Source organism: Microcebus murinus, chromosome 19 (assembly GCF_040939455.1).
Source record: "Microcebus murinus isolate Inina chromosome 19, M.murinus_Inina_mat1.0, whole genome shotgun sequence".
Classification (NCBI taxonomy): Eukaryota; Metazoa; Chordata; class Mammalia; order Primates; family Cheirogaleidae; genus Microcebus; species Microcebus murinus.
This window is the reverse complement of record NC_134122.1, coordinates 25,789,817-25,816,103: the sequence shown is the minus strand read 5'-3', so window position 1 is coordinate 25,816,103 and position 26,287 is coordinate 25,789,817. Positions and strand designations below refer to the sequence as shown.

Genomic DNA, 26,287 nt, shown 5'->3' with positions numbered 1-26,287 from the left:
CAGCTCCAACTTCATCTTCACCAGTTTCCTCATGCAAAGTCTCTCTATGCCTCATCTTTAAGTGGGGCTAATAATAGTATTTTGTAGCTAATATTTGTAGAGTGTTCAGAGCAGTGCCTGGCATGCAATGAGACTATGTTTGGAGAAGAAAAGTTTCCTAAGCAGTTTCCTTATCTGTAGTGGAGAGGATAATCATTCCTAGTCCCCAAGATTCGGCCAGAGCTGTATAAACCCTTGTGGATGGCACTTAATAAATATTAACCCCTTCTCTCCTGCAGAAGTCAGTCCACGTAACCAGTCATTTAAATGTATTTTGATGGTTCTCACTTCTGGACAGTGGTGGGGCAGCTAAGACTAGAACCACATTCCTGGATTTGATGGCAGACACAATCACTCCACAAAAGTGATGGCTTACAATTCATTCAAAGTGAATATTTGCTTTAGAGTGAAGGCCAGGATATAAATAATAGTGGGAGTGACCTTAGTGTGCATTTACCATGTGCCCAACACTGGACTGCATGGTTGTATACGTACAGTCTCCTTTGCTTCCTTCAGCCCTCTGTGAAGTGGGACAGCTAGAAGCCCCATTTTTCACATGAGGAAACCACTAGGGACTGGCCGACCCTAGTCATCATAGAGCTGGCTTTCCTGTCTGGTTAGGGTTGATTGTTCAATTTTCAGGAATTCTGTGTTCTGGTTATTAAATATAGCCACTTTTAAAAAATTATATAAATTTATAATTAAATATAAAAGACACAGTTTATAAATTCTTCAAAATTCATCACTTCCTCATTGTTTTAGCACATTTTACTATTGTTTGTGCTCTTGAGGTTGTATTTATAGTAGCTATATGGTGGAAATACTATATAATGGTGTGCTACTGCATTTCTCTTCCCAACTTTGTGTTCAGTAATGTCATGTTGGTAGCTGGAACACTACAAATGGGGATGTGATTTGTTGTTGATTTTCCAGACTTAAGGAAATGGACAAAATGTTAATAATGTGGATTAAACTTAAAAGGGTGTTATGTCCGGTAGCCATTATATTGTGAGTAGTACAAAGAGTTGAGGAAATAATCTTCCAGTATTTGAAAACTATTACCTGTTTGAGCAAAGAAGTTGCTTTACCACAGATAAAAGAGTGAAGTCCCGACATATGTCTTGTTTCACTTTCCTCTTATTCCTTAAAGGAAAATATCAGCCATCTGTGGAGCAGTACACTCACTCATTAGTTGCAACCATAGGTGTCTATGGATGTGAAATACAGGTAAAAATCAACTATTCTGTGAGAATTGATAGGCTATATGTAATTTATAATAAAGAATATTATAACATATTATTTGTAAATTATATGCTACACATGCAGCAAAGGATTAAAACAATGGGCCTGGGTTGTTTAAACACTGCAGTTTCCAAAGAAAGGATTGGCCCTTGACCTGTTCCTAGGAGATAACTCCTAAGCCCTTGGAATATTCTTCCTGGTAAGAGTGCATTTATATACCTGGGGCCTTGGGCAGCATCACATAGTTGATGCTAGCAGTGCAGTTGATGGTGAGAGCGTTGGGAGATGCTGTATCAGTTTGACCTCTGGGTATGGGGACTGGAGACTGACTAGGTGAGATCAGTCACACAAGTTTTCTGTGCCTACATGACTGATGCCCAATAAAAACCCTGGACACCAAGGCTTGGGTGTGCTTCCCTGGCTGGTAATACTTTGTGCATGTTGTCATACATTTTTGCTAGGAGAATTAAGCATTGTTTATTTGACACCACTGTGAGAAGACAACTGGAAGCTTGTACTTTGTCTCTCCTGGACATTGTGCTGTGCACCTTTTTCTTTTGCTGATTTTAATCTATTTAAACAAACAAATCTGTAACAAACTATAACCATAACAGCTTTTCTGAGTCTGTGAGTGCTAATAAATCACTAAACTGGAGGGTAGTTTGGGGAATCTCCAACACAATATCCTTTATATCAGTAAAACTTATTATAATAAATGCATGTATATATGTACGTATTAGTTTTTTGAAGAGCCAGTTACTAAATGTCACATCATGCACCATACTGTATTCTCAAAACTTGGCTGTTGCTGGTGAATTTTAAGCCTTTAGTTATATGGTTTAAAAATTGAGACAATCTGCAATTTGCAGACCTTGTTTGGACTTGATTCAAATGGACAAACGACAAAAATATTTTTTTGAGACAGAGTCTTGTTAGAGTGCAGTGGCATCACCATAGCTCACTGCAACCTCAAGCTCCAGGGCTCAAGTGATCCTCCTGCCTCAGCCTCTCAAGTAGCTGGGACTACAGGTGCACACCACCATGCCCTGCAAATTTTTTCTAGTTTTAGTAGAGATGGGGGTCTCACTCTTGCGCAGGCTCAGGCTGGTCTCCAACTCCTGAGCTCAAGTGATCCTCCCACCCTAGCCTTCCAGAGTGCTTACAGGCATGAGCCACTGCATCCTGCCTAAAAAGATGTTTTCGAGACAATCAGAAAATTTGAACAGAGACTATTAGATGATATTATCTATTGGTGTTATTGGTGTGATAAGTCTTCGTCAGTTAGAAATACCTTTTGTAGTATCTACAGATGAGATACGTTATCTAGGATTTTCCTTTTTTTTTTTTTTTTTTTTGAGACAGAATCTTGCTTTATTGCCCAGGCTAGAGTGAGTGACATGGCGTCAGCCTAGCTCACAGCAACCTCAAACTCCTGGCCTCAAGCGCTCCTACTGCCTCAGCCTCCTGAGTAGCTGGGACTGCAGGCATGTACCACTAATTAGCATGCCCAGCTAATTTTTTCTATATATATTAGTTGGCCAATTAATTTCTTTCTATTTATAGTAGAGACGGGGTCTCGCTCTTGCTCAGGCTGGTTTTGAACTCCTGACCTCGAACAATCCACCTGCCTCGGCCTCCCAGAGTGCTAGGATTAGAGGCATGAGCCACCATGCCTGACCTAGGATTTTCTTTAAGTTACTCAAAACTTGAAGGGGAGATAAAACAAATGGAGGTTATTTCAGTATTCTCTCTACTTTTATGTATGTTTGAAAATAAAGTTTATTTTTAAATGATACTTGTTCAACTTTGCCCATCTTTATAATTATAAATGCACAAACATATGATATGAACGTGTGTCATACAAATGTACAACTGAAACTCTGAACCACCATTGATTCAGAAGTTAATAGGCTGGGCACAGTGGCTCATGCCTATAATCCTAGCACTCTGGGAGGCTGAGGTGGGCAGATTGCTCAAGGTCAGGAGTTTGAAACCAGCCTGAGCAAGAGCAAGAGCAAGATCCCGTCTCTACTAAAAAATAGAAAGAAATTAATTGGCCAACTAATATATATAGAAAAAATTAGCCAGGCATGGTGGCGCATGCCTATAGTCCCAGCCACTGGGGAGGCTGAGGCAGTAGGATTGCTTGAGCCCAGGAGTTTGAGGTTGCTGTGAGCTAGGCTGACGCCATGGCACTCTAGCCTGGGCAACAAAGCGAGATTCTGTCCCAAAAAAAAAAAAAAAATTAAAAAAATGTTAATAGGTTGTGCCTGTGATTATATTTATTCTTTTTTTTTTTTTTTTTTTTTGAGACAGAGTCTCACTTTCTTGCCCAGGCTAGAGTGAGTGCCGTGGCGTCAGCCTGGCTCACAGCAACCTCAATCTCCTGGGCTCAGCGATCCTACTGCCTCAGCCTCCCTAGTAGCTGGGACTACAGGCATGCACCACCATGCCCGGCTAATTTTTTTTTTTGTATATATATTTTTAGTTGGTCAATTAATTTCTTTCTATATTTTGGTAGAGACGGGGTCTTGCTCAGGCTGGTTTTGAACTCCTGACCTCGAGCAATCCGCCCGCCTCGGCCTCCCAGAGTGCTAGGATTACAGGCGTGAGCCACCGCGCCCGGCCCTATATTTATTCTTAAATGTTATAACTCTCTTTTAAAAACAGGATTCGTACAGCTTAGTAATAACATAATATTTCTACATAAGCTTTTGTTAGTAAAGATATTACGAACTTAATGTTACAGACAACAACCTACACAACTACTTAATTTAAAAAGATGTTTTTTGGGAAACAGGTAGTATACACTTTTTTTTAAAGTAAATTTTCGATAGTTCAATCACTGCAAATATATTCTGCCATTTCTGCATAATTCCATTGGTCTATTGAGACCTATTTGAAAACAATATATTCCATCATGTGGGCATTTCACATAAAGCATATTCATTCCCTTAGACACAAGTTTTCCAATTTTATTATTAAAAGTATTTATTTTAAAATACAGTAGTCCTCCCTTATTCATGGTTTCAGTTGTCCATGGTCCAAAAAATAGGTGAGTAAAGTACAATAAGATATTTTGAGAGACGAAATTCACATACCTTCTTTTTTTTAATTTTGAAAACGTACACTTCTTTTTCAGTCTTTGCAGCGACTTGGGACACAACTTTTATTATAATGTGTTGTTATAATTATTGTTGTTAATCTCATACTCTGCCTAATTTATAAACTTTATCATAGATATGTATGTATCGGAAGACATAGTATATGTAGGATTTGGTACTATTCATGTTAATAAAAAAAGGCATCCACTGGGGGGTCTTAGAACATATCCCCTGAGAATAAGGGAAGACTTCTGTAGATCTTTTAGAAAGATCTATTTTTAAAAAATGAACTTGTATTTCCAAAACAAATGATCCAGACCAAAGCATTGCTCTTGAAAAGGTAAATAATTTATCATGCCTTTTTTTTTTTTTAAGAGATGGGGTCTCACTATGATGCCCAGGCTGGAGTGCAGTGGCTATTCACAGGCACGATCCCACTACAGATCAGCACAGGAGTTTTGACTTGCAACATTTCCGACCTGGGCTGGTTCGCTTAGGCAACTTGGTGGTCCCCCGCTCCCGGGAGGTCACCATATTGATGCCCAACTTAGTGCGGACACCTGATTGGCATAGTGCACCACAGCCCAGAACTCCTGGGCTCAAATAATCCTCCCGTCTCAGCTTCCCGAGTAGCTGGGACTACAGGCGTGCGCCACCTTGTCTGGCAGTGCCTTCTTTTTTAATGCTAAAAATATTTCTGGTACAGAGATACCTGACACCTAAGGACCCACCATGTGGATTTAACAAGGAATAACATCCTGCCATATTAGCTCTATCATTAATTTTTTTGGGAAAAAAAATCCTTCATATCTTCAGCTTGTTCTTTCAGGCTAACTTCACTATTTGCAAATTACAAAAAGTATTCTTATAGACTTTCTTGGCATTTCATCACATCTTCACATTAACTTAGGTGAAACTGTGAGCTTTACTTTCATTTTTTCTAATTGATTGATTCATACCTTTCTCCCTTGATTTCCTTTGAGTCAAGTAAATCCCTATGTCCTGGGTAAAATTAATACCCATGTCTGCTGCTACTGTCTATGTTGAGTTGGGGAGAGGGCAGCATTAGCCAGGTGGTTGGGGATTTGCATAGTTGTTTTTTCTAAGCATTCTTTAAAGTCCCAAGATCTTTGGTCTTTAGACCTTGAAGTGAACAAATCACTCTTTTGGTTTCAGGACATACCAGTTTCCTTATTACAGGTCCATTGATTGTCACAGAAACCTTATTAGATAAGTAAATACGTTCTGTTCATTTTGTTTTGGTAATGGAGTCAAGTGTAGTGTGGTGCTTGCCCCTAAAGACACTCACTTCTTAAGTGCCCAAGGTGAAACCAGAACAGAGAGCTAGAGTGTTATATTTTAATATTGCAAAAATGTATCCTTGTTTAAAAGGATTAATGCTATGTATGCTGCAACTTGCTTTTAAGTTGTAGGAATAAACGGGGGAATTGCTTCAAAATTGGAAGAGAAACACCTATAGCACCTCTCAGGATTCCACACTACAAAGATCAACCCAGATGGGTGTGCTGGCGGTACTGGACAGACCTAGGCTTCCTTGGAAATCCCATATTCTGTCACTAGAGGGCGAAGGCACACAGAAAAACCCACACGGAGCCCAGATCCAATCACCAGTCATCAAGCCTCAGACGACTGGTTTTCGAAGGTACCCACAAGTCCATTGTAATACAGTGACAATTCTATATATTCCTCCTAAAAAGGGCTCTGAATCTTCTGGTACTACTGACCAATATCATCAAATGAGCCAGAGGACTCCTGCCAGAACTAGTTGCCAGCTAGCTTTCAAGGCAGCTTTCCCAAGCTAAGCAGAAAAAACGAGGGAAAATGGGAGTCGCTGAAAGTACACCACTCTGGGTCATGAGGCTTATGGACAGTGGCTCATTTAATTAATTTATTTACTTTTTTAGTTTTATTTTATTTTTTTTGAGACAGAGTCTCACTTTGTTGCTCAGGCTAGAGTGAGTGCCTTGGCGTCAGCCTAGCTCACAGCAACCTCAATCTCCTGGGCTTAAGCGATCCTACTGCCTCAGCCCCCCGAGTAGCAGGGACTACAGGCATATGCCACCATGCACGGCTAATTTTTTTTTGTGTGTGTGTGTATATATATATATATATATTTAGTTGGTCAATTAATTTCTTTCTATTTTTAGTAGAGACGGGGTCTTGCTCAAGCTGGTTTCGAACTCCCAACCTTGAGCAATCCGCCCGCCTCGGCCTCCCAGAGTGCTAGGATTACAGGCGTGAGCCACCACACCTGGCCAGTGGCTCATTTAAACCTCACAGACATCCTGCTGCAGGAGTTGTTCCACATAAGCAAGGAGGAACGAGGCTCGTAGGAAACAAAAGGCCACAGAGCTGTAGGTGTGGGGGCCAAGACTGTTGACAAGTCTGAGCCCAAAGCTTGTGCTTTTCTTACTTAGGGTTCTCATAATTCATAATCTCCATTAAAACTACTTCTCTACCTACTCCTCTCTTGATCAGAGTGTGAGGAAGAAGGAAACTTTCATCAAATGCTATGTGATTGGACTGGGTGTCTGTAAGCAGCAAACAGCCAGCAGCTTTTCTTAGTTATCAGCCACTGGCCAAATTTGTGAACTTTGTCTTCATGCTCACATTTTTAAAATTCACAAATAAAAACACCTCCATAAAAAATATTAATTACCTGGTAACCTTTATTCTGGTAGTGAAAATAACTATGAAACAGTGCTTCATAAGGTGTGTCACACAAGGCCTCTGTTTCCAACTGGCCAGGATGTGGCCTAGTCCCACACTACAACTTGGGCACCCTTGTTATTAAGATGTCATCCTGGTTGACCAGAGAATGGTGGTAACAACTTTGCCCATTTTATTTTTACTTCAGTAGAATGGCTACAGATGTCATCGGTATGCTGAGGTTCCAGATCCTGTTCTGTGCATGGTGCTCTTCAATGAACGGTCCCAGCTTGCATTTGATCTTTATGTGCACAAAGACAGGTGTGACCCCCCCCCACCCAACCCCCAGTCTGGGCAGCAAGTTGTCTAATCAACTTACTACGACTGGACTTTCCACCCTTCCACACTCTTAGAATCTTCCAAGGAGGATGAAAACAGACCACAGAAACTAAACGAAGACTAGGATGCTGGAAAGAAAGATACTCTGGCACGTAAAAAGCATAAACATGAGGCAAGGGGGGAAAGTAAAATGAGAGAGATAAGATGGGAGGTTAAACTACGCAATTACGCTGCCAAGTTAGAAAGATGTTAAGACATACACTGTATAAAAATAAAATCCATCCTGCTTCCTTCCTCCAGAAGATGTTTTAATGCAGAAAGCAAAAATACTACATCCTTCTTGTAGTAAGCACTGTTAGTATTCAACACTTTAATATTTATGGTGCATCACATAAAAACAAAGTCAGACTTTTGCATAAATCAAAAAATGTAGCAAATCAGTATAATAGCAAATCAGGAGGAAAAAATTCTAATATTTTCACAAAATACAGAAAGCTTTACAGAGTAAGTGGACTTTAAATGTTTGTAGCCTTATAGAGCTTTTGTTGCCAATTGAAAAATAAAAGATCATCCCAACATAGGATGTTCCAAAAGCCTAATTCATAAAAAAAGACAGTTTATTCTGTGTTTAATGTCGGTTTAGGATGGTAACACAAGATAAGTCATGCAAGAGCTCACTAAACACACACACACACACACACACACACACACACACAGAGAATATAAGGAATGGTAATTGGTGCTGCCAATTAAAAAACATTATAAATGATTTTACTACCCCAAAACGAAAAACCATTTGAATCTGAGCATGGACATGGTTGTAGTAATCTTTTGGGAACTGTAAATTAAAGTGATAGGTAACTACTTATGTTCACGTCCTCAGAGGAGCAGAGTCCTATATCCAAAATATATCATTAATGTCCCTCCTGCCCCACACTCAGATGGCAAGTGGCTAGCACCCCTGCCCACTGAATTCTTCAGCACTCTCGAGACAGTCTCAACTGACAAGTCTCACCAGGGAAGGAGGGCAGGCACCTTTGGTGACTCTTAAATGAGACTCCATCTACATTCAGAATCTTAAAATTTTGGTAATGAAAACCATAGGCTTGCAAGTCATCCTTACCAACCTTAAATGTAGTGTTTGATATCCAAGGAAGGAATTCCATGTCAGGTAGGAGTAAATTTGAACAGATATACCGAATTGAACATACTGCCTCAGATTTCAAACAAATATAACTCATCTTTTGGCAAAAAATAAATATAGTGGAATGCAAGTTTGATACATGGAAGAATATATAATCTACCAACTGCCAAGGAGTATAATTTCATTGCAGACACAAAGACTCAACAATGTCAAAGAATTTTTTAAAATAAAAAAAAAGTTTTCACTTATTCCTCACAAAATCTTCACTTTTAGAACTATTCCAATTGAAGCTACACACTGAATTTATTAATACAGCATTAAGTTTCTTTGTGTAAAAAAATCTTTGTACATAGTAATAAAAAAAGATAAGGCAAGATGCATTAAACAGAAACCTTCTGGTTCTTTTCCTCTGTGTTCTTACAGAGCCACTGATGACTATCTGCAACAAAAGAGTTAAGTTTCTGATTTTCCATATCAAGCATCTTATGCCTTTGCTGTGGTAAGAATTCTGTCCGAGCACCCTGAAGGACAGATGCTGGTGATGGTCTTTGGCACTTACGCTGGCAAACTGAGCTTCTTTCCCTTGAGTACTATAATTTTAAAGAGAGGAGAAAAAACAAAAGGTTACTGATATTGACAAGCTTACATTTTTCTTCTTCCCATTACTAGAAGTATGTCATACACAAGATTCTACATAGTAAAGTATATGGGAATAGCAATTGTATTTAAAAAATATAAATTTGATTGCCACCAAATTCATAGCAGCTTTTTGTTATCATGACTTTCACCCTAATCAACATATATTAAAATATAACATATAGGGAGGCCTATGAAATTTGGGGCATTAAAAAAGTATCAGGCTGTGCTCGGTGGCTCACACCTATAATCCTAGCACTCTGGGAGGCTAAGGCAGAAGGATCGCTCAAGGTCAGGAGTTCGAAACCAGCCTGAGCAAGAGTGAGACCCTGTCTCTACTAAAAATAGAAAGTAATTGGCCAACTAAAAATATAGAAAAAATTAGCCAGGCATGGTGGCGCATGCCTGTAGTGCCAGCTACTCGAAAGGTTGAGGCAGAAGGATTGCTTGAACCCAGGAGTTTGAGGTTGCTGTGAGCTAGGCTGACGCCATGGCACTCACTCTAGCCTAGGCAACAAAGCAAGACTCTGTCTCAAAAAAAAAAAAAAAAAAAAAAAAAAAAAAAATATCAGGTAAGATATATATGCTCTTTTACCTCAGAATTCCACTATCAGGAATTTTACTGTACATCAGGAATTCTTAGCTTGGGATCTATGGTTGGGTTTTAAGGGCTCCTAAATCCCCTAAAAGTATATGCATAAATTTGTGTGCATATGTATCAGTATGCATTTTCCTGAGCAAGAACCATAGCTTTCATCGGATTTTTATAAAGAGCACATGTTCTACATTCGTATGAATGTAAAAATAAACAACGCAAGTGACTTATGGTACATATTCACAATGAGATACTTTATGGCTATTGAAAACTTTATTTGTTTGTTTATTTTAGATACAGGGTCTTGCTCTGTCACCCAGGCTGGAGTGCAGGGGCATAATCATAGCTCATTATAACCTCTAATTCCTGGGCTCAAGTAATCCTCCTGACTCAGCCTCCCAAAAAGCTGGGACTGTAGGTGCATGCCACCACACCTGGCTAATTTTTTTTTTTATTATTATTTTTCTTGTCCTTTGTAGGCCAGGAAAAATTTTTTAATTTTTTTGTAGAGATAGGGTCTCGCTATATTGTCCAGGCTGGTCTTGAACTCTTGGCCTCAAGTGATCCTCCCACGTCAGCCTCCCAAAGTGATGGGATTACAGGCATAAGCCACCACACCTGGCCAGATTTCTATTTATTGACATGAAAAAATGTGAGTGGGATAAAAAACAGGGAAGAGCATGTAGTTTAAATCATGCATCTATGTATATACATAGTGAGATGTCTGGCATTATGTTTACTGAAACATTAATTAGAGATTAGCTGAGTGGTAGGATTTCAGGTGATACCCTGATCCGGAATTTTATTTGGCAATCATTAAAATGTTTTCTGAAGCCAGCTCTGCTTTGTGAGAGTGCCAGATTAGGAGAGTGTTGGGCAAGGGAGCTGGGCAAGCAAGCTCCTACATGATTGTAGGAACAATGCAGGTAGCACCCGACATACCTTTTGTAATGTACAAGTAGAAGAAGTCACAGTATAGAATGGTCTGGACTACGCCGGCCACCACAGCAATGAGGTCAAAGAAGCCCTCAAAGTAGAAGCGCCAGATCCAGTTGACAAGATACAAAGCTCGATAGAGGCCCAGGAAGAACAGGTAGTGGGTGGTGATGGTCTCAGCCTCCCCAGTCTTGCTAATCATAAAGAGCTGTGGGAGGATAGCCACTGATTCAAGGTAGATGGAGAAGGTCCATAAAATCTGGAAGAGAAACAGCAAACTTCAGTCAGGATCCAATACCCACCAATGTTACAGGGAACATTCCTAACTTACTGTAAAGCAGCTTAAGAAAAGTGGGGATTCTGAGGGTATGGGCATCTCAGCCCAAAACAGAGCAATTTGATATCTGTATAAATCACAGAAACTTAGGAACATTTAAGAGGCAGGGCACTGCCAATAACAAGCTGGGTAACCTCGTCATTTACCTCTTTGAATGTTCATTACCTTGTCGGTCCAATGCCTTGTTCTTCCCTGTACAATTTTCTGTGAATCTACATATAGATGTCCCTCCTGAATAAACTAAGCTTGCTCTAATCCAGATCTGGGGTCCCAAATCAACCCTGCTTTCCAGCAAGGTTGACAATATTGATAACTAGATTCCTTCCACTTCCTCACTGCTGTGTTCCCTCATCAACTGATCTTACCAGACTACCTAAATATTTTCACCATTTTTCTTATTCGTTAAACTTTTTGGTGTGGTTGAATCAAAGGGGTAAAAAAATTGAAGTTATAACTATGCAGACTCTCTGCTCATCATGTTACTTTATTCATGCTGATGACAGAAGGACTTGCAAGTAGTCCTTGAGTGTTTTAAAAGTCCAGGCTCTCCCAGCACCTGTCAAACACCAAGAGCAGCACCGTAACCTGATAAAACTCCAGGATACTAAGCAGCAGCTCTTAGGAGCAGAGCAGACCAGTGCACTGCACAGAAGCACCATAAACTACCCTTCATAAAGATGAGGAGTATAGCTGTGGTGCTTAGGAGAGTCATAGACACAGTATCAATGTGCAACTTCTGTACATGAAGAGGAAACAAAATGTGTCCCAGAGTAGGGAAAAGACCGTGTTCTTCAAACACTGGGACAGGCAGGGCTCTTCGTCTGGTACCGCAGAAGTCAAGCTAATGAAATACGTTTTCAAATTTATATTCTAAAGGAGTTAGGCAGTAAGCTGCCTGCAGACACCCAAATACTTAGGTGCTTAATTTTTATCCATGATTTTTTTATGCCAAATAGTGAATATTGGTATAAAAAGAAGTTTGGGGGGGCCGGGAGCAGTGGCTCACACCTGTAATCCTAGCACTCTGGGAGGCCGAGGCAGGAGGATCGCTCAAGGTCAGGAGTTCGAAACCAGCCTGAGCAAGAGCGAGACCCTGTCTCTACTAAAAACAGAAAGAAATTATTTGGCCAACTAAAAAATACATATAAAACATTAGCCGGGCATGGTGGCACATGCCTGTAGTCCCAGCTACTCGGGAGGCAGAGGCAGAAGGACTGCTTGAGCCCAGGAGTTTGAGGTTGCTGTGAGCTAGGCTGATGCCATGGCACTCACTCTAGCCTGGGCAACAAAGTGAGACTGTCTCAAAAAAAAACAAGAAGTTTGGGAAATTAGAAAACAAAACCCCAAAAAATCCACAAAAACCCACATTATCTGCAAACAGGTCTATTTACCTAAGGAACCAGACATGACCACTTTAATAACCTCTGGACTAACCTCAAGTGGAGAAAAATCATGATTGACTAGGAACGAGAGGCCTCCCACAGGGACCACCAGAAACTCCACTCGGAAGGTATCGTGATTTCCATCATAGGTAGCCTTAAATTTCATGTAGATCAGGTATACTGTGGCATAGGAGCAGGCAATGTAGATAAGCTAAAAACAAAAGAAAATATACCAGGTTGTCAATACCTTTGAATGGTTCCAACTTCCTCATCTTTTTATATTTCCCATATATTTAAAAAGGCAAAATTTATTTTCCCTTGGCTTTAAACATAGTAAAATTAACTTTTGGGGGGTATATAGTTCTATGACTTATATAACCACCACCACCACCACCACCACCACCACAGACCCACAATTCGGACACAGAACAGTTCCATCACCCCCAAAATTCCACTATGCTGCTCCTTTGTAGTCGAGCCTCCCTCAGACTTAATCTCAGAACTCATAAGTTCTCTGTCCATAGTACTGTCTTTTCTAGAATGCCACATAAATGGAGTCATACAGTATGACTTTTGAGTCTGGCATCTTTCAGTTAGCATAATGCATTTGAGAGTCAATAAAATTTGTGGCAGGTACAGCAGGTCCTTGAATAACATTGTTTAAAAAAAACCTGAATTCTGGCTGGGGTCCCTATCTGTGTAGAATATGCAGGTTCTCCTCGTATCTCTGTAGGTTTTCTCCAGGTACTCCGGTTTCCAGGTACTCAACTTTCCCAAAGTTGTGTACATTAGGTGAATTGGCATGTCCTGTCCCAGCATACAATGTCCTGTCCCAGCATGAGTGAGTGTGGTGGTGTGTATGAATGCGCCCTGTGATGGAATGGCATCCTGTCCAGGGTTGGTTCCTGCCTCACACCCTAAGCTGCTGAGATAGGCTCCAGCCACTCATGACCCTGAACTGGATGGCAGTGGAAAGTTGGAAAATGAATGAATACAAATTATTGTAAAAAGAAAATCTGTAAAAATCGTTGATAATCATACAAATGTGTAACAATAAACAATGCAGCACAAAAGGACTCAGCAATCCTGTCATATTTGATAGTCTGCTTTTGACCTGTGGTAAGAGATGCTCCTTACAATTTTCACACTGCAAACATGTATTCCTTGGTTTAACCCACCACCACTACAACCACCATCTCTCACTGATTCACCAAAAACTGGGTAATCATCTTGTTTTTATTAATCTTTCTTAGAAGTATGTATAGCTCACACTTATTTTAAGTTTAATATTAGAAGTTTTTTGGTCTTTATTTAGAAGTTTGGTGATGTTTTTGTGACCAGAAATATACCATAGGAACTTGTTTATATCAATTAGCCTATGGTAAAATTGGTTTCATTATACTTTCTTTCAATTAGAGTTGCACTTCCAAGAACCTATTCATGATATTAAGTGAGATTTACTGTTTTAAATCTCACTCATGATATTAAGTGAGATTTCCTTTTTATTGCTGAGAGGCTGCCCATTGTATGAGTGTACCACAGTTTGTCTATTCACTCACCAGTTAAAGGACAAGTAGGTTGTTTCCAGTTTAGGGGGATGATAGATAAAGCTGCTATCAATATTTGTATACAAGCTTTTGTGTGAACATAAGTTTTCATTTCCCTTGTGTACAAACCTAGGTGTGGGACTGCTAGATCATATATTAAGCATAAGTTTAACTTTATAAGAAACTGTATTTTCTTAGTTTCTAATAAATCCGACTTCTATTACCTATTCTGAGAGCCCCTACACTTTTCCTTTACAGTACCCATTTATTTATGCAGCCATTTATTTAGTACTGTGATGCTCTGTCTGTTATCCCCCATCAGACTATAAGACTTCTGCTTGTTCTCTGCCATATCCTCAGTGCCTGACTCTGTAGGTATTCATATGCATGAATTCAATGACTGTGGGAAGGAACTGAGGCTCACTTAGTCTAGTACTTCCCCAAGTGTGGAGCAGGGTGTTGCTCTGTTGCCCAGGCTGGAATGCAGTGGAGTAATCACAGCTCACTCTAACCTGGAACTCCTGGGCTCAAGCAATCCTCCTAACTCAGCCTCCCAAACAGCTAGGTGTGCCATCATGCCCGGCTAATTTTTAATTTTTTTTTCTTTTTTTAGTAGAGTCAGGGTTTCACTATGCTGCCCAGGCTGGTCTTGAACTCCTAGTTTCAAGTGATCCTCCTGCCTCAGCCTCCCAAAGTGCTGGGATTACAGGCCACTGCACCTGGCCCAACATTTTGTATTTTAATAGTTATACATTTGGGCCGGGCGAGATGGCTCATACCTGTAATCCTAGCACTCTGGGAGGTCCAGACAGAAGGATCGCTCAAGGTCAGGAGTTTGAAACCAGCTTGAGCAAGAGCGAGACCCCATCTCTACTAAAAAAAAAAAAAAAGAAGAAGAAATTAATTGGCTAACTAAAAATATATAGAAAAAATGAGCCAGGCATGGGGGTGCATGCCTGTAGTCCCAGCTACTTGGGAGGCTGAGGCAGGAGAATTGCTTGAGCCCAGGAGTTTGAGGGTGCTGTGAGCTAGGCTGATGCCACAGCACTCTAGCCCGGGCAACACAGTGAGACTGTCTCTAAAAAAAAAAAAAAAGTTATATATTTGTTTTAATGTGAATTAGGAAAAATACAAGAAAGACAAAAAAATATATTATTAAGTAAATTATGGTACAGATATTATTTAAGCATGGCAAATGTAATAAAGATGGCACACAGCAGAAATTTAAGAAAAATTGACTAAGTGGAAAAGAATAAGTAGAAGTCTACACACAGTTCCTCGTGCAGCAGCAAAATGAGACCCTGCAACTAGGAGTCCTGGCTTTAATTCCTTGTTATGTACCAACTTGCTGGATTTCTCTGGGGAGTCTGTAATTTTCCACTGCTTGAAAATATAATAGTTATCCCTCTCTCTTATAGGGTTATCAAGAGCTTTAAAAGATTTATCGTATTGAGGAACTTAAAAAATCTCTAACTTCGAAGTACTTTACATAGAAAATGTTTTAAAACAGAAAGAATATGCACAATGATAGTTATTTATTCCCAGTTATACATACAAAGTGGTCTAAGCTGACGTAAATTAACAATTTCCACAGGTCTGTGCATTATAGATAAAACACATTCTATTGGATGCCATACCATACCTTCATTGATGTATTATATAACGAAATAAATGAAGTAAAAAGATCCAGGTAACGCGTAGTGAAGACCAGTGCAAACAGAAGCTGGCTTTTCCCGGAAATACCTAACCAAACAAAAGGAAAGTATTAGAAAAGCCCTGAAAAGTTTCATGATCCTGTAGATCAGCGGTCCCTAACCTTTTTGGCACCAGGGACAGGTTTTATGGAAGAAAATTTTTCCAAGGATTGGGGGGCAGGGGGAGAAGGAGGTGGAGCTTAGACGGTGATGTGAATCACACTGTGCAGGAAGTACAGCTAGGGGAAGTGGGGTTCTTGGGGTCAAAGGCCCAGGTCTGGGGATGACATAGAATAAAAATAAGAACGGTTTTAGGGTTTTTTCCCCTTAACATTCTTGAACATGCTATTTTGGGGAGGCTTTTCTGTCTTACTATGATGGGTGAATGGGTGACTATAGCAAAGTAACTTAGTTATGCCACCTCCAATATGTGAGGATATACACCATTAAAATGAACATTATATTTCTCAAATATATCACCATAGGTTGAAATAAATTTCTTTCAATAATTCTGCTGTTGTTTAGTGTTGTAACTTATCTGTTACCTCCGGATCTTTCTTCCATTTTAAAACAATATCTCCATAATGACAAATCTTTTGAGAAAGGAGTCTGATTAAGGGGATGAGGAATCATGTGAGGAACACTAACTCAGGTAAGAGTTTGAGCAGTAACTCCCACTGGAATAATGGCATGACCTCCCAAGGTGACTTCTTTGCTGAGGGCAGCATTTACTTGAATGTTAAAATTTTTTAAAATTCCATCTCTTAGGCCGAGGATGGTGGCTCACGCCTGTAATCCTAGCACTCTGGGAGGCCGAGGCGGGTGGATTACTCAAGGTCAGGAGTTCGAAACCAGAGTGAGCAAGAGCGAGATCTCGTCTCTACTATAAATAGAAATTAATTGGCCAACTAATATATATAGAAAAAAAAATTAGCCAGGCATGGTGGCACAGGCCTGTAGTCCCAGCTACTTGGGAGGCTGAGGCAGGAGGATTGCTTGAGCCCAGGAGTTTGAGGTTGCTGTGAGCTAGGCTGATGCCATGGCACTCACTCTAGCCTGGGCAACAAAGCAAGACTCTGTCTCAAAAAAAAAAAAAAATTCCATCTCTTAGAGTCATCACACAACCAACCTGTTAGCATAAAAATGTTCCTGGATGCTATGGCAATATGAAGGTAGGAGCCTGCAACTACAACCAATCTTTTTTAATGCCTTGAAGCTGTTTCCACTTCCAACCAATCAACCCACCTCCAGAGCACTATGGCATAGCCAGAACCAGCTGGAAAGACTAGCAGTTCATAGCATGGCTATGCACATGGCTTTTCTTTTTTTTTTTTTTTTTGAGACAGAGTCTTGCTTTGTCGCCCAGGCTAGAGTGAGTGTCGTGGCATCTGCCTAGCTCACAGCAACCTCAAACTCCTGGGCTCAAGCAATCCTGCTGCCTCAGCCTCCCAAGTAGCTGGGACTACAGGCATGTGCCACCATGCCTGGCTTATTTTTTCTATATGTATTAGTTGGCCAATTAATTTCTTTCTATTTATAGTAGAGACAGGGTCTCGCTCTTGCTCAGGCTGGTTTCGAACTCCTGACCTCCAGCGATCCGCCCGCCTCGGGCTCCCAGAGAGCTAGGATTACAGGCGTGAGCCACCGTGCCCGGCCTCACATGGCTTTTCTGACATCTATATTTGGCCAAATATTTATGTGACAAAGGACAAGAACTATAGGTTTCAGATACTGGAAAACCAGTGAACTCATTAAGGAAACTAAAGGTTGACTAAATGTCAGAAACCACCCACTCTCATCTACAATGCAAACATCAGACCACTGCACATTTTAGTAAGCATGTATTTAACAGAAATGTCACTGCACTCAAATCCTTCACAACACTCCTCAGAATGTGAAAATCTCACTGTTTTTCAATATTTTGCAGTTGCTGAAACTAAAAGCCTGGATGTAAGAACGTTACTTTTTAAAAAATTTTTTTTAAGAAACAAGAGTCTATATTTGTCACCCAGGCTGGAGTAGTACAGTGGCGTCATCATAGCTCATTGCAGCCTGGAACCCCTAGGCTAGGGGCATCCTTTTACCTTAACCTCCCGAGTAGGTGGGACTAGCTGGAACTATAGGCATGTGCCACCATGCCCAGCTAATTTACTTTTTAGAGATAAGGTCTCACTACGTTGTCCAGACTGGTCTTGAACTCCTGGCCTCCAGCGATCCTCCTGCCTCAGCCTCCAGAGTCACTGGAATTACAGGCATGAGCTTCCATGCCCAGCAAGAAAGTTACTTTCTCAGTGTGAATAACTGCAGTCTCAGACTGTTCACAAGAACACCTAAATAGAAACTGAAAAAACAGTTGACTCTATCCTTCCAAATCCATCAATAGAAACCAATTTTAAGGGCCAAAGGAGGAGATACAGACAGTAAATCTGCTGCATATTTTTTCTCCAATAATGGAGAACTTTTTTTTTTTTCTATCAGAGATTAATGATCCAAAGCAGAAACAATGAGGCTGATGCTAACATAGAGAAATTGGAAAGAGAATACAAATGGAGGAAGAAAGAATAGGAAGCAGGCAGATGACAACTGATATCTATTGAAGGCTTGAGAGAAAAATTTGCAGTTTATCTCCTACGTGGTTCTTTCCCACATTATAAATAAAAACAGGATACAGATAGGCAAATTTTCTCATAAATAGTTGATTCTAATGGAACTCTGACAAGCAGATTTGAAATTTCATCCTCATTTTCAGCATTCATATACTAAAAACCAGGCAGGGACCATCATATTGTTTTACCAGCCTCCTTTGAGACCCGACTCACGTACCACCTCCTCTGGGAGGTCCTCTCTGAAGACACCTTCCCTCAGTGCTGCTGATTCATTCAACAAGCACATTATGGGGACTATTTCATGCCAGCTGCTGCCCTAGCTCCAATTACAGGACTTATAAAAATACACTGGGATGATCTGGTTTCTGCCTCCCCTTTCCCCAAATCCCCTACTCGATACCGAGACCTCTAAAGGCTGGGGTCATGCCTTATTCCATCTTGTATTCCCTGTGCTGGGCACTGGACCTGACACACAGCAGGGCTCAGAAAATATCTGCTGAATGAATGAACAAATGGACAAAAGAAAACAGAATTCATTTTATCTTTATCATGGGCAAATTCTCATTTTGTGGTATTCCGGGATAACACTTCAGAAGAATTTCCAAGTCTTACTGTGTCTCTAAGCCTGTAAATAGGCAATGTGTTCTGGGCTCTGCCCTAATTTACTACCAGCTATAGGGTGGGAGAGCCCCCTGAGTGAGTGTTGGGCAGAGGAGAGAGGACAGGCAGCATGTAGTCTGAAGCTTGTCCCATAGTATAGAATCCATGCAGGAACTGCCAAGCTGGAAATCTGAGGATGCTTACACAGTTCTACACTGTTCTCCTTGGCCTGGGATCTTGATTAGCAAGGTGTAGCTTTTTCCTTTAAAACAGGAAAACTGTCCTGTCTTCACAGGAAGTTGGGGATCCCAGCTGAAGACAGAAGGGGGTAGAACAGGAAATTTCTACAGGGGAGAGAGTGGAATACCTGCTACTAAGTCAGAGCAGCTCTCATAGTCAGTTTCTGATTTGAGATCAAAGCATGCAGATACTATCAGGTAATAAGCTCTCACAGAATACTCCCGGAAATGTTTCTGAAACTGACATCTCATTACCAAATGCACCAAACATCCACATTAAGGAGTATAACTTGTCAAATGGCAATCAATCATTAAACATAACATCATTCGTGTCTTATCCCACTGAACCAAGTTAAATTTATTATAATTATTATTATTCTTACTTCAGAGACAAGGGCTTGCTCTGCCGCTTAGGCCAGAGAGCGGTGGTATGATCATTGCTCACTGTAGCCTCCAACTCCTGGAGGACCTCTTGCCCTAGCCTCCCAAGTAGCTAGGACTACAGGTGCACATCACCACACCCAGCTAATTTTTCTGTTTTTTTTTTTGTTTGTTTTTTTTTTTTTAGAGATAGAGTCTCCCTATGTTGTCTAGGCTGACCTCAAATTCCTGGGCTCATGCCATCTTTATGCTTTGGCCTCCTAAGGATTACAGGCGTGAGCCGTGCCCAGCCAAAGTTAAATTTAATAAAAACCCACAACTCTACACTTCAGTGCATGTTGCTTTAAATTATACTGCAGGTTAGAAGTTGCATTTCTTATATTCCTATTGGTTTATAGAACACATCCCTCAACCAAACAGAAAAGCTTCCATCAATTATTCTTGTCCTGGTAACAACAGGGAACGCAACCAAGCAATATAAGTCAGACCACCAGGAAAACATATCCAGCAACACTGAGCATCTGTGCTCCTCCTACCCATGGTCCCAAAGGATCTGGATATTCTAAAATCCATTAGCTTTCCCAGAAATCAGCAGCCCAATAGTTAAGAACTGTTTTCATAACAAGGCTCTTTTCACTTATCACAGAATGTGAGTTTGGAAAAAAGAGGCTTTGGAGTCAGAGGGTCTAAGTTCAAACTTATCCTTTGATGCACAGGGTAAGCCTGGGCCCATAATATATTATACTTGGCCTCCCAAACCTCTTTCTTTCTTTTTTTTTCTTTTTTATGACAGAGTCTTGCTCTGTTGCCCAGTCTAGAGTGCTGTGGCGTCAACCTACCTCACGGCAACCTCAAATTCCTGGGCTCAAGTGATCCTCCTGCCTCAGCCTCCTGAGTAGCTGGGACTACAGGCGCTGCCACCACGCCCAGCTAATTTTTTCTATTTTTAGTAGAGACGGGGTCTCACTCTTGCTCAGGCTGGTCTCAAGCCATCCTCCAACCTCGGCCTTCCAAAGTGTTAGGATTACAGGAGTGAACCACTGCACCAGCCCCAAACCTCATTTTTTACATCTGTCAAATGGAGACAAATGATATTAACTTTGTGGGATTGTTGGAAAGAGAAAAAGTTAAAGTGCCTTATACTATACCTGCCACTGTAAATGCTTAATAAATGACAGCCCCTACTATATATACTGTTTTGCCTTTTCTTCACCTTGTTTTCAAAGAAATCCATGTTGATTATTTTATTAAAAATTCCAACGGGGCTTAAACATATGGAATAAAAAGTGAAAGGACCTTTCAACACCCCTCCTACCTCTACTTAAGTGTAACTTTCCAGGCTTTTTAAAAGTCTCTTTCCCATATGTGTGTTTGTGTGTGTATCCACATATGTGTTTACTCCTTAAAATGCAGTCAATCTTCTGCTTTATAACTTGTTTTTTGAATTTAAAATCTCAGATTCACCTTACCCAGCTGTTAGTATTTATAGCTCTAGCTCATTCTTTTTAACAGGTGCACAGTGTTCCGGAGTGGACATACCAAAATTTGTGCAACTACTCCATTAATGGAGATTTGAGTTATTCATAATTTTTAATTATAAAATTTTAAATTATATTTATAATATTGCACAAACATCTCTATAGGCAGTGTTTGTACTTATTTAGACACAACAAACATTTTATACATGTATATATAATCTGTTCACCCAGGTGTCAAGTTCTGTAGTACAGATTCCCCAAAATTGTTGGGATAAAAGACATGAACATGGATGGGGAGAGGCTGGTCAATAGGTACAAAGTTACAATTAGATAGGAGGAATAAGTTCTGGTGTTCTATTGCACAGTAGAGTGCCAACAGTTAACAGTACAGTATTGGTGAGAAGTTTTTGAATGATCTTATCACAAAGAAATAAAGAAAACACAAAATGATGGATATCCTAACTACCCTGATTTGATTATACAACATATACATGTATTAAAACACCAAATAGTACCCCATAAATTATAATGTATCAATTAAAAAATTTAAGAAAATTAAAAAAAATCCATAACCCAAAATAATTCAAATAAAACATGTAAACTGAAAAAAAAAGACAAACATTTTAAACTTTAATAAATATTATCAGATTTCTCCTAGAAAGGCTGTGCCAATTTACATATCCACTAACACCAGATAAGAATGTGTTTTCTTCACACTTTTGCCTATATCAGAGGTTGTAAACCTCTTTTACTTTTTCCAGTGGGCAAACAACAGCAAGCACTGCTGTTTCAATATTCATGTTCCTAACTCCTAGTGAGGCTGAGCATTCTTTCATGCTTAATTGGTCCTTTGTTAGTCTTCTGTGAACTGCCAACTTTGCCCATTTTCCTATCAGGTTTTTTACTTGCAGCAGTACTTTATTATGGATATTAACCCTTTGCTACTTAGATAAATTACAGATTACTTCTCTCAGTTTATGGTATTTAACTTTGAAGACATTTTGAATTAATAAATTCATTTGGAGAGATGCATCATCTTGCTTCCTGTCATCAGTCATACCATGGTCCCATCCAGGACCATGGTATGAAAATACATGCAGGTTATCTTCTTTGTCAGCAAAGTTTTATACTTTTCTTCACAGAGGTCTTATTCACGCCTTGTTGGAAAGCCAGAGGATCCTTCTTGCCACTTTATACCCATAAGATTTACTATCTAGACAGTTTGACACCCTACATTTTTATCTTTTCTTACATTTTCATATCGTTTCCACTCAATTGGTGCTTTCTTGAGAGCAGAAACTTTAATATCTGCAAGCTGCTGCTCTGAACTGTATGCCAGTGCCTTGCACATAGTGGGTTGGTCAAAAAATGTTTGAGAGTAATGACTGCTCAAGAGACTGGATCTCAAAGAACAGAGGTAACAGCTGCAATAAAGAGGGAGCTGAGAATGTGAAGCAAAAGCTTCTTGAAGTACTCAATGTTGACAATAAAAGATGAGGTGTTTCCCATTTACTTTGAAAATACAAACTGTCCAATTATGTGAAATGTAGGGAAACCAAATGCCCCTGCATGGTGTTTGGTAGGATGAAAAGTTTACGACCTATATAACAACAGCTAACAATAATCTAAGCAACAATGGAAGGACGGGAGGAAAGAGACTAAAAGAGGAAGGTCCGGGGGTAAGAGATCTCAGAAGGATTCCACTAGTAATTTAAACACAGTAGATACAGCACTTTATCAGCCTACAGGAAAATTTACATAGGAAGCCCTTTATCTAAAAACCACAGATTATTCTCCCAAGGTTATCCAGGTCAGTGTTTGGGACAAAAATAAATCGACAAATTGAACATACCGTGGATTAAGCTGCAATGATAATTCAGGAATATGAGAAGCTCACACTTCATTTTGGTACCCCTCTGTAGCAGATAAAGCCAGAAGAGAATACAGATTCAAACAATATCAACTCACTGCCCCCAGTTTAAAATAGGTCCTTAAAAGCAGCTGTTCTGGAATGAGACTGCCAGGAAAACAGAATCTCCAGCTTCTTCCTTAGCCTGCCTCATCCTTGATCCTTAAGGGAAAAAGCACCATGGTTCTGAGGCTGCAGGCACATTCAAAACAGGTGCCAAAATCTAAAAACAAACCTCAATACTAGTATTTTCAAAATGAGAAACACAACCTGGATATACATGTCTCCTATTCCTGTTACTTGAGAAACTCATATCAAATTCTTACTCTTTCAAAAGTCTCTAAACAACTTTTTTTTTTTTTTTTTGAGACAGAGTCTCGCTTTGTTGTCCAGGCTAGAGTGAGTGCCGTGGCGTCAGCCTAGCTCACAGCAACCTCACACTCCTGGGCTCCAGTGATCCTTCTGCCTCAGCCTCCCAAGTAGCTGGGACTACAGGCATGCGCCACCATGCCCGGCTAATTTTTTTTATATACATATCAGTTGGCCAATTAATTTCTTTCTATTTATAGTAGAGACAGGGTCTCGCTCTTGCTCAGGGTGGTTTTGAACTCCTGACCTTGAGCAATCCGCCTACCTCGGCCTCCCAGAGAGCTAGGATTACAGGCGTGAGCCACCGCGCCCGGCCTAAACAACTTTTATAATATGGAAAAACAAAGCAGGTTGTCAAATTTAACATTTAATTCTGAATAAATGATCTTGGTGATTTTTAAAAGGCCAGGAAAACTCATAAACCAGAACAAAAATCATCCTAAGTCTGAGAATGAAAACAGTTTAACAATGCCCAAGGAAAACTTGGCAAACACACATGAACTTGACTCACCTATTTATTTTCCTTTCTTAGCATTTTAGCTAAAGTATTTTATATTTTCCTGATGCTCCTAAATCTCTCAAACGAAAATAGTGACTATTAAAAAGCAAACAAAATAGCACACCCTCTCCCTTTCTCCTTGTTACTCAAGGTTCCCTTAAGAATTCTATTTCTAGAGTTGCACTAAATTCTTCCCAACATCTCAGTTTGAATATCAAGTTTAAGAGACAGTACACTTCAACACTTAATGACTTGCCAGTGGAGGGGAATCTGAGAAACATATGGAAGACGATGAAGAGACTCACACAAAGATTTTGGAGCAAAACTAAAGATTAAAAATAACATGATCTGGGCCAGCTGCAGGGGCTCATGTCTGTAATCCTGGCACTTTGAGAGGCTGGGGCAGGAGGATTGCTTGAGGTCAGGAGTCTGAGATCAGCTTGAGCAAAAGCAAGACCCCATCTCTACAAAAAACAGAAAAATTAGCCAGGCATGATGGCATGCACCTGCAGTCCCAGCTACTCAGGAGGCTGAGGCAGAAGAATTGCTTGAGCAAAGGAGTTTAAGGTTGCACTGTGCTATGATGATGCTACTGCACTCTAGCCTAGGTGACAGACCTAGACTCTGTCTCAAAAAAAAAATCATCTGAGTGCAACAAAAAAGCACCTAAACCACTGGTCTGGCATCATATGTTTAACCGAAAATTAGGCTAAAGTAGACAGATAGTTATTCAGTCTGGCTCTATCCCTAATCTGGCTCTATCACTAATTTACTCACCTATGTTTCAATCTGGCTCTATCACTAATTTACTCACCTCCCTCCTCCACAGAATGGGGACAATAGCACCTACTTCCTAAGGTCATTTTAATGATTACCTGGGATAAGCCATAGAAAGCTCTTAGCTAACCACTTAGCACACAGCAAGTGCTTCAACATCAGCTATCATAATTAATGCAATTAATTTGCTGTCGTTGGAAACCACACAATTGAGCCTCTCAGGTAATTGAGAGATCACCTCCAAGTCGGACACACTGTTACATGGACTTTGTAACATTCGTTGTGATGGTTCAAAGGTCTTTTTTGTTTTTGCTTACTTCCTGGATTCAGCTATGTTTCAGGGAGATAGGTGAGGCCTGCAGACAGCAGAATCAATGATGTAGTGTTACTTTAGATGTGGAAATTTTTAGAAATAAATCTGGTAAATAGAGTCTCTTTCACCCAGGTCCTTTAGGACTCCATCTTTTACTGCCTTTGTAAAAAACTAAGTTCTTGAGTTCAACAATAGTTATTTTGCTGAGACCGTATCCATGAAAAATAAGTTTAAACAATTTTTAAAGAAATTATTTTAAAATCTGCAATTCTTATACACTTAGGATTAATTAGATGTGAAATTCCACGGCTATTATCTGGGAAGATTCATTTCACTGCCTCCCAGCAATGCTTGCACGAAATATGTACTTCTGAGGAGGAAAGCAGCCAACTCACTGGTGACGTGGAGCAAGGAATTGCATGAGACCTCCTCAGTACCAGCGCCGCAGTTTTAAGAGAACCCGTTATTAGATGGAGGCACTCAGAGTTTGACAAACCAGTTCGTTTCTCAAAGCAACATTAATTATGCAAAGAAATTCACTTAAGATCTCCCCACAGCTCCTCCCGTGGCAGGTGTGATCCTGGACCTGAGCGAGGGCTTGGGTGAAGCCCACACAATTCTAAAGACAGGCCTGATCCGACCCCCTAACCTAGAGCCCAGTCCTTTAAGTGGCAGAGTGGGGAGTAAGTGACCTCTTCCCCCGCGCGCCCCACCTCCCGAGCTGGCTTGGCTGCCACGTCAGGCCGAGCCGGCCCTGGTCCTGCCCATCCTCCTCCCGCCCGTCCCATTGATTCGCGGGCTCCCAGCACCCCGGACCCTCCACTCAAGACCCCGCCCGAGCGCCCGGAGAAGTGCCTAATCAAAGCCCGGGGTGGGGACAGGGCTGACGGACCCCCCCACCCCAAACTTTTCAGACAGAACAGGGCCCCGCGCCGTCCGGTTAGCGCCTCCCCGCCCCGACAGCTCAAGTTCACGAGCGGACCAAGTGCGGAGCGGGGCCCGGCGATGCGACACCCTGGCCCGGCCTCGGCACTCACCCCGAGAGCCCACAGGCTACTCCTTGGGTTCTGGCGCCCGCCCCTGGCCAGCCGAGGGGGTGTGTCTGGCCGGCGCAGGCCCGCTGGGCTGTGGGGCGGCCGAGGTCGGCGGCTCCTCCAGGCGACCCAGCCCCCGCCCGAACCTCTGTGGGCCTCCCCGGCCGCTCACCGGCACATGAGCGCGTCTTCCAGATCTTCAGCAGCAGAATGACAATGGCCGCCAAGTGGGACAGGTCCCCGGTCAGCCGGAAGATGTTCATGGCGGCGGCGGTCGGCGCAGCGCGGCGGCCCCGGGGCTCGGCGGCTCAAGCGGCGGCTGCAGCCCCTGAGAGGAAGCGGCGAAGATGGCGAGAGCAGGCGCGACGTGGCCAGGGACGTGGCCGAACTGCCGGCGGGCGCGCGGGGCAGTCTGGG

The 26,287-nt window shown here is 41.2% G+C and overlaps 1 protein-coding gene and 1 long non-coding RNA gene across 5 annotated transcripts in view; one reads left to right on the top strand and one right to left on the bottom strand.

The window, feature by feature from the left end:
• Positions 1 to 8,342, top strand: part of LOC105868261 (uncharacterized) — an 11,301-nt gene extending 2,959 nt beyond the window's left edge. For all 3 annotated transcript variants that reach the window (XR_012913511.1, XR_012913513.1, XR_012913512.1), the window contains 2 exons: positions 5,813 to 6,048; positions 7,267 to 8,342. This is a non-coding gene — a long non-coding RNA (uncharacterized LOC105868261). The remainder of the gene's footprint in view (positions 1 to 5,812; positions 6,049 to 7,266) is intronic.
• On the bottom strand, positions 7,058 to 26,287 carry KDELR2 (KDEL endoplasmic reticulum protein retention receptor 2). 2 transcript variants are annotated; one of them, XM_012758873.2, is made up of 5 exons: positions 26,043 to 26,285; positions 15,614 to 15,714; positions 12,477 to 12,635; positions 10,712 to 10,964; positions 8,919 to 9,128 (listed from the first exon to the last, which is right to left on the bottom strand). In XM_012758873.2, exons 1-5 carry the CDS (start codon positions 26,131 to 26,133, stop codon positions 9,094 to 9,096), a joined length of 639 nt encoding a protein of 212 aa, XP_012614327.1. In that variant the 5' UTR covers positions 26,134 to 26,285; the 3' UTR covers positions 8,919 to 9,093. The 2 variants fall into 2 exon arrangements, with proteins under 2 accessions (XP_012614328.1, XP_012614327.1); XM_012758874.2 differs by lacking the exon at positions 10,712 to 10,964 and having other exon boundaries at positions 7,058 to 9,128; positions 26,043 to 26,287.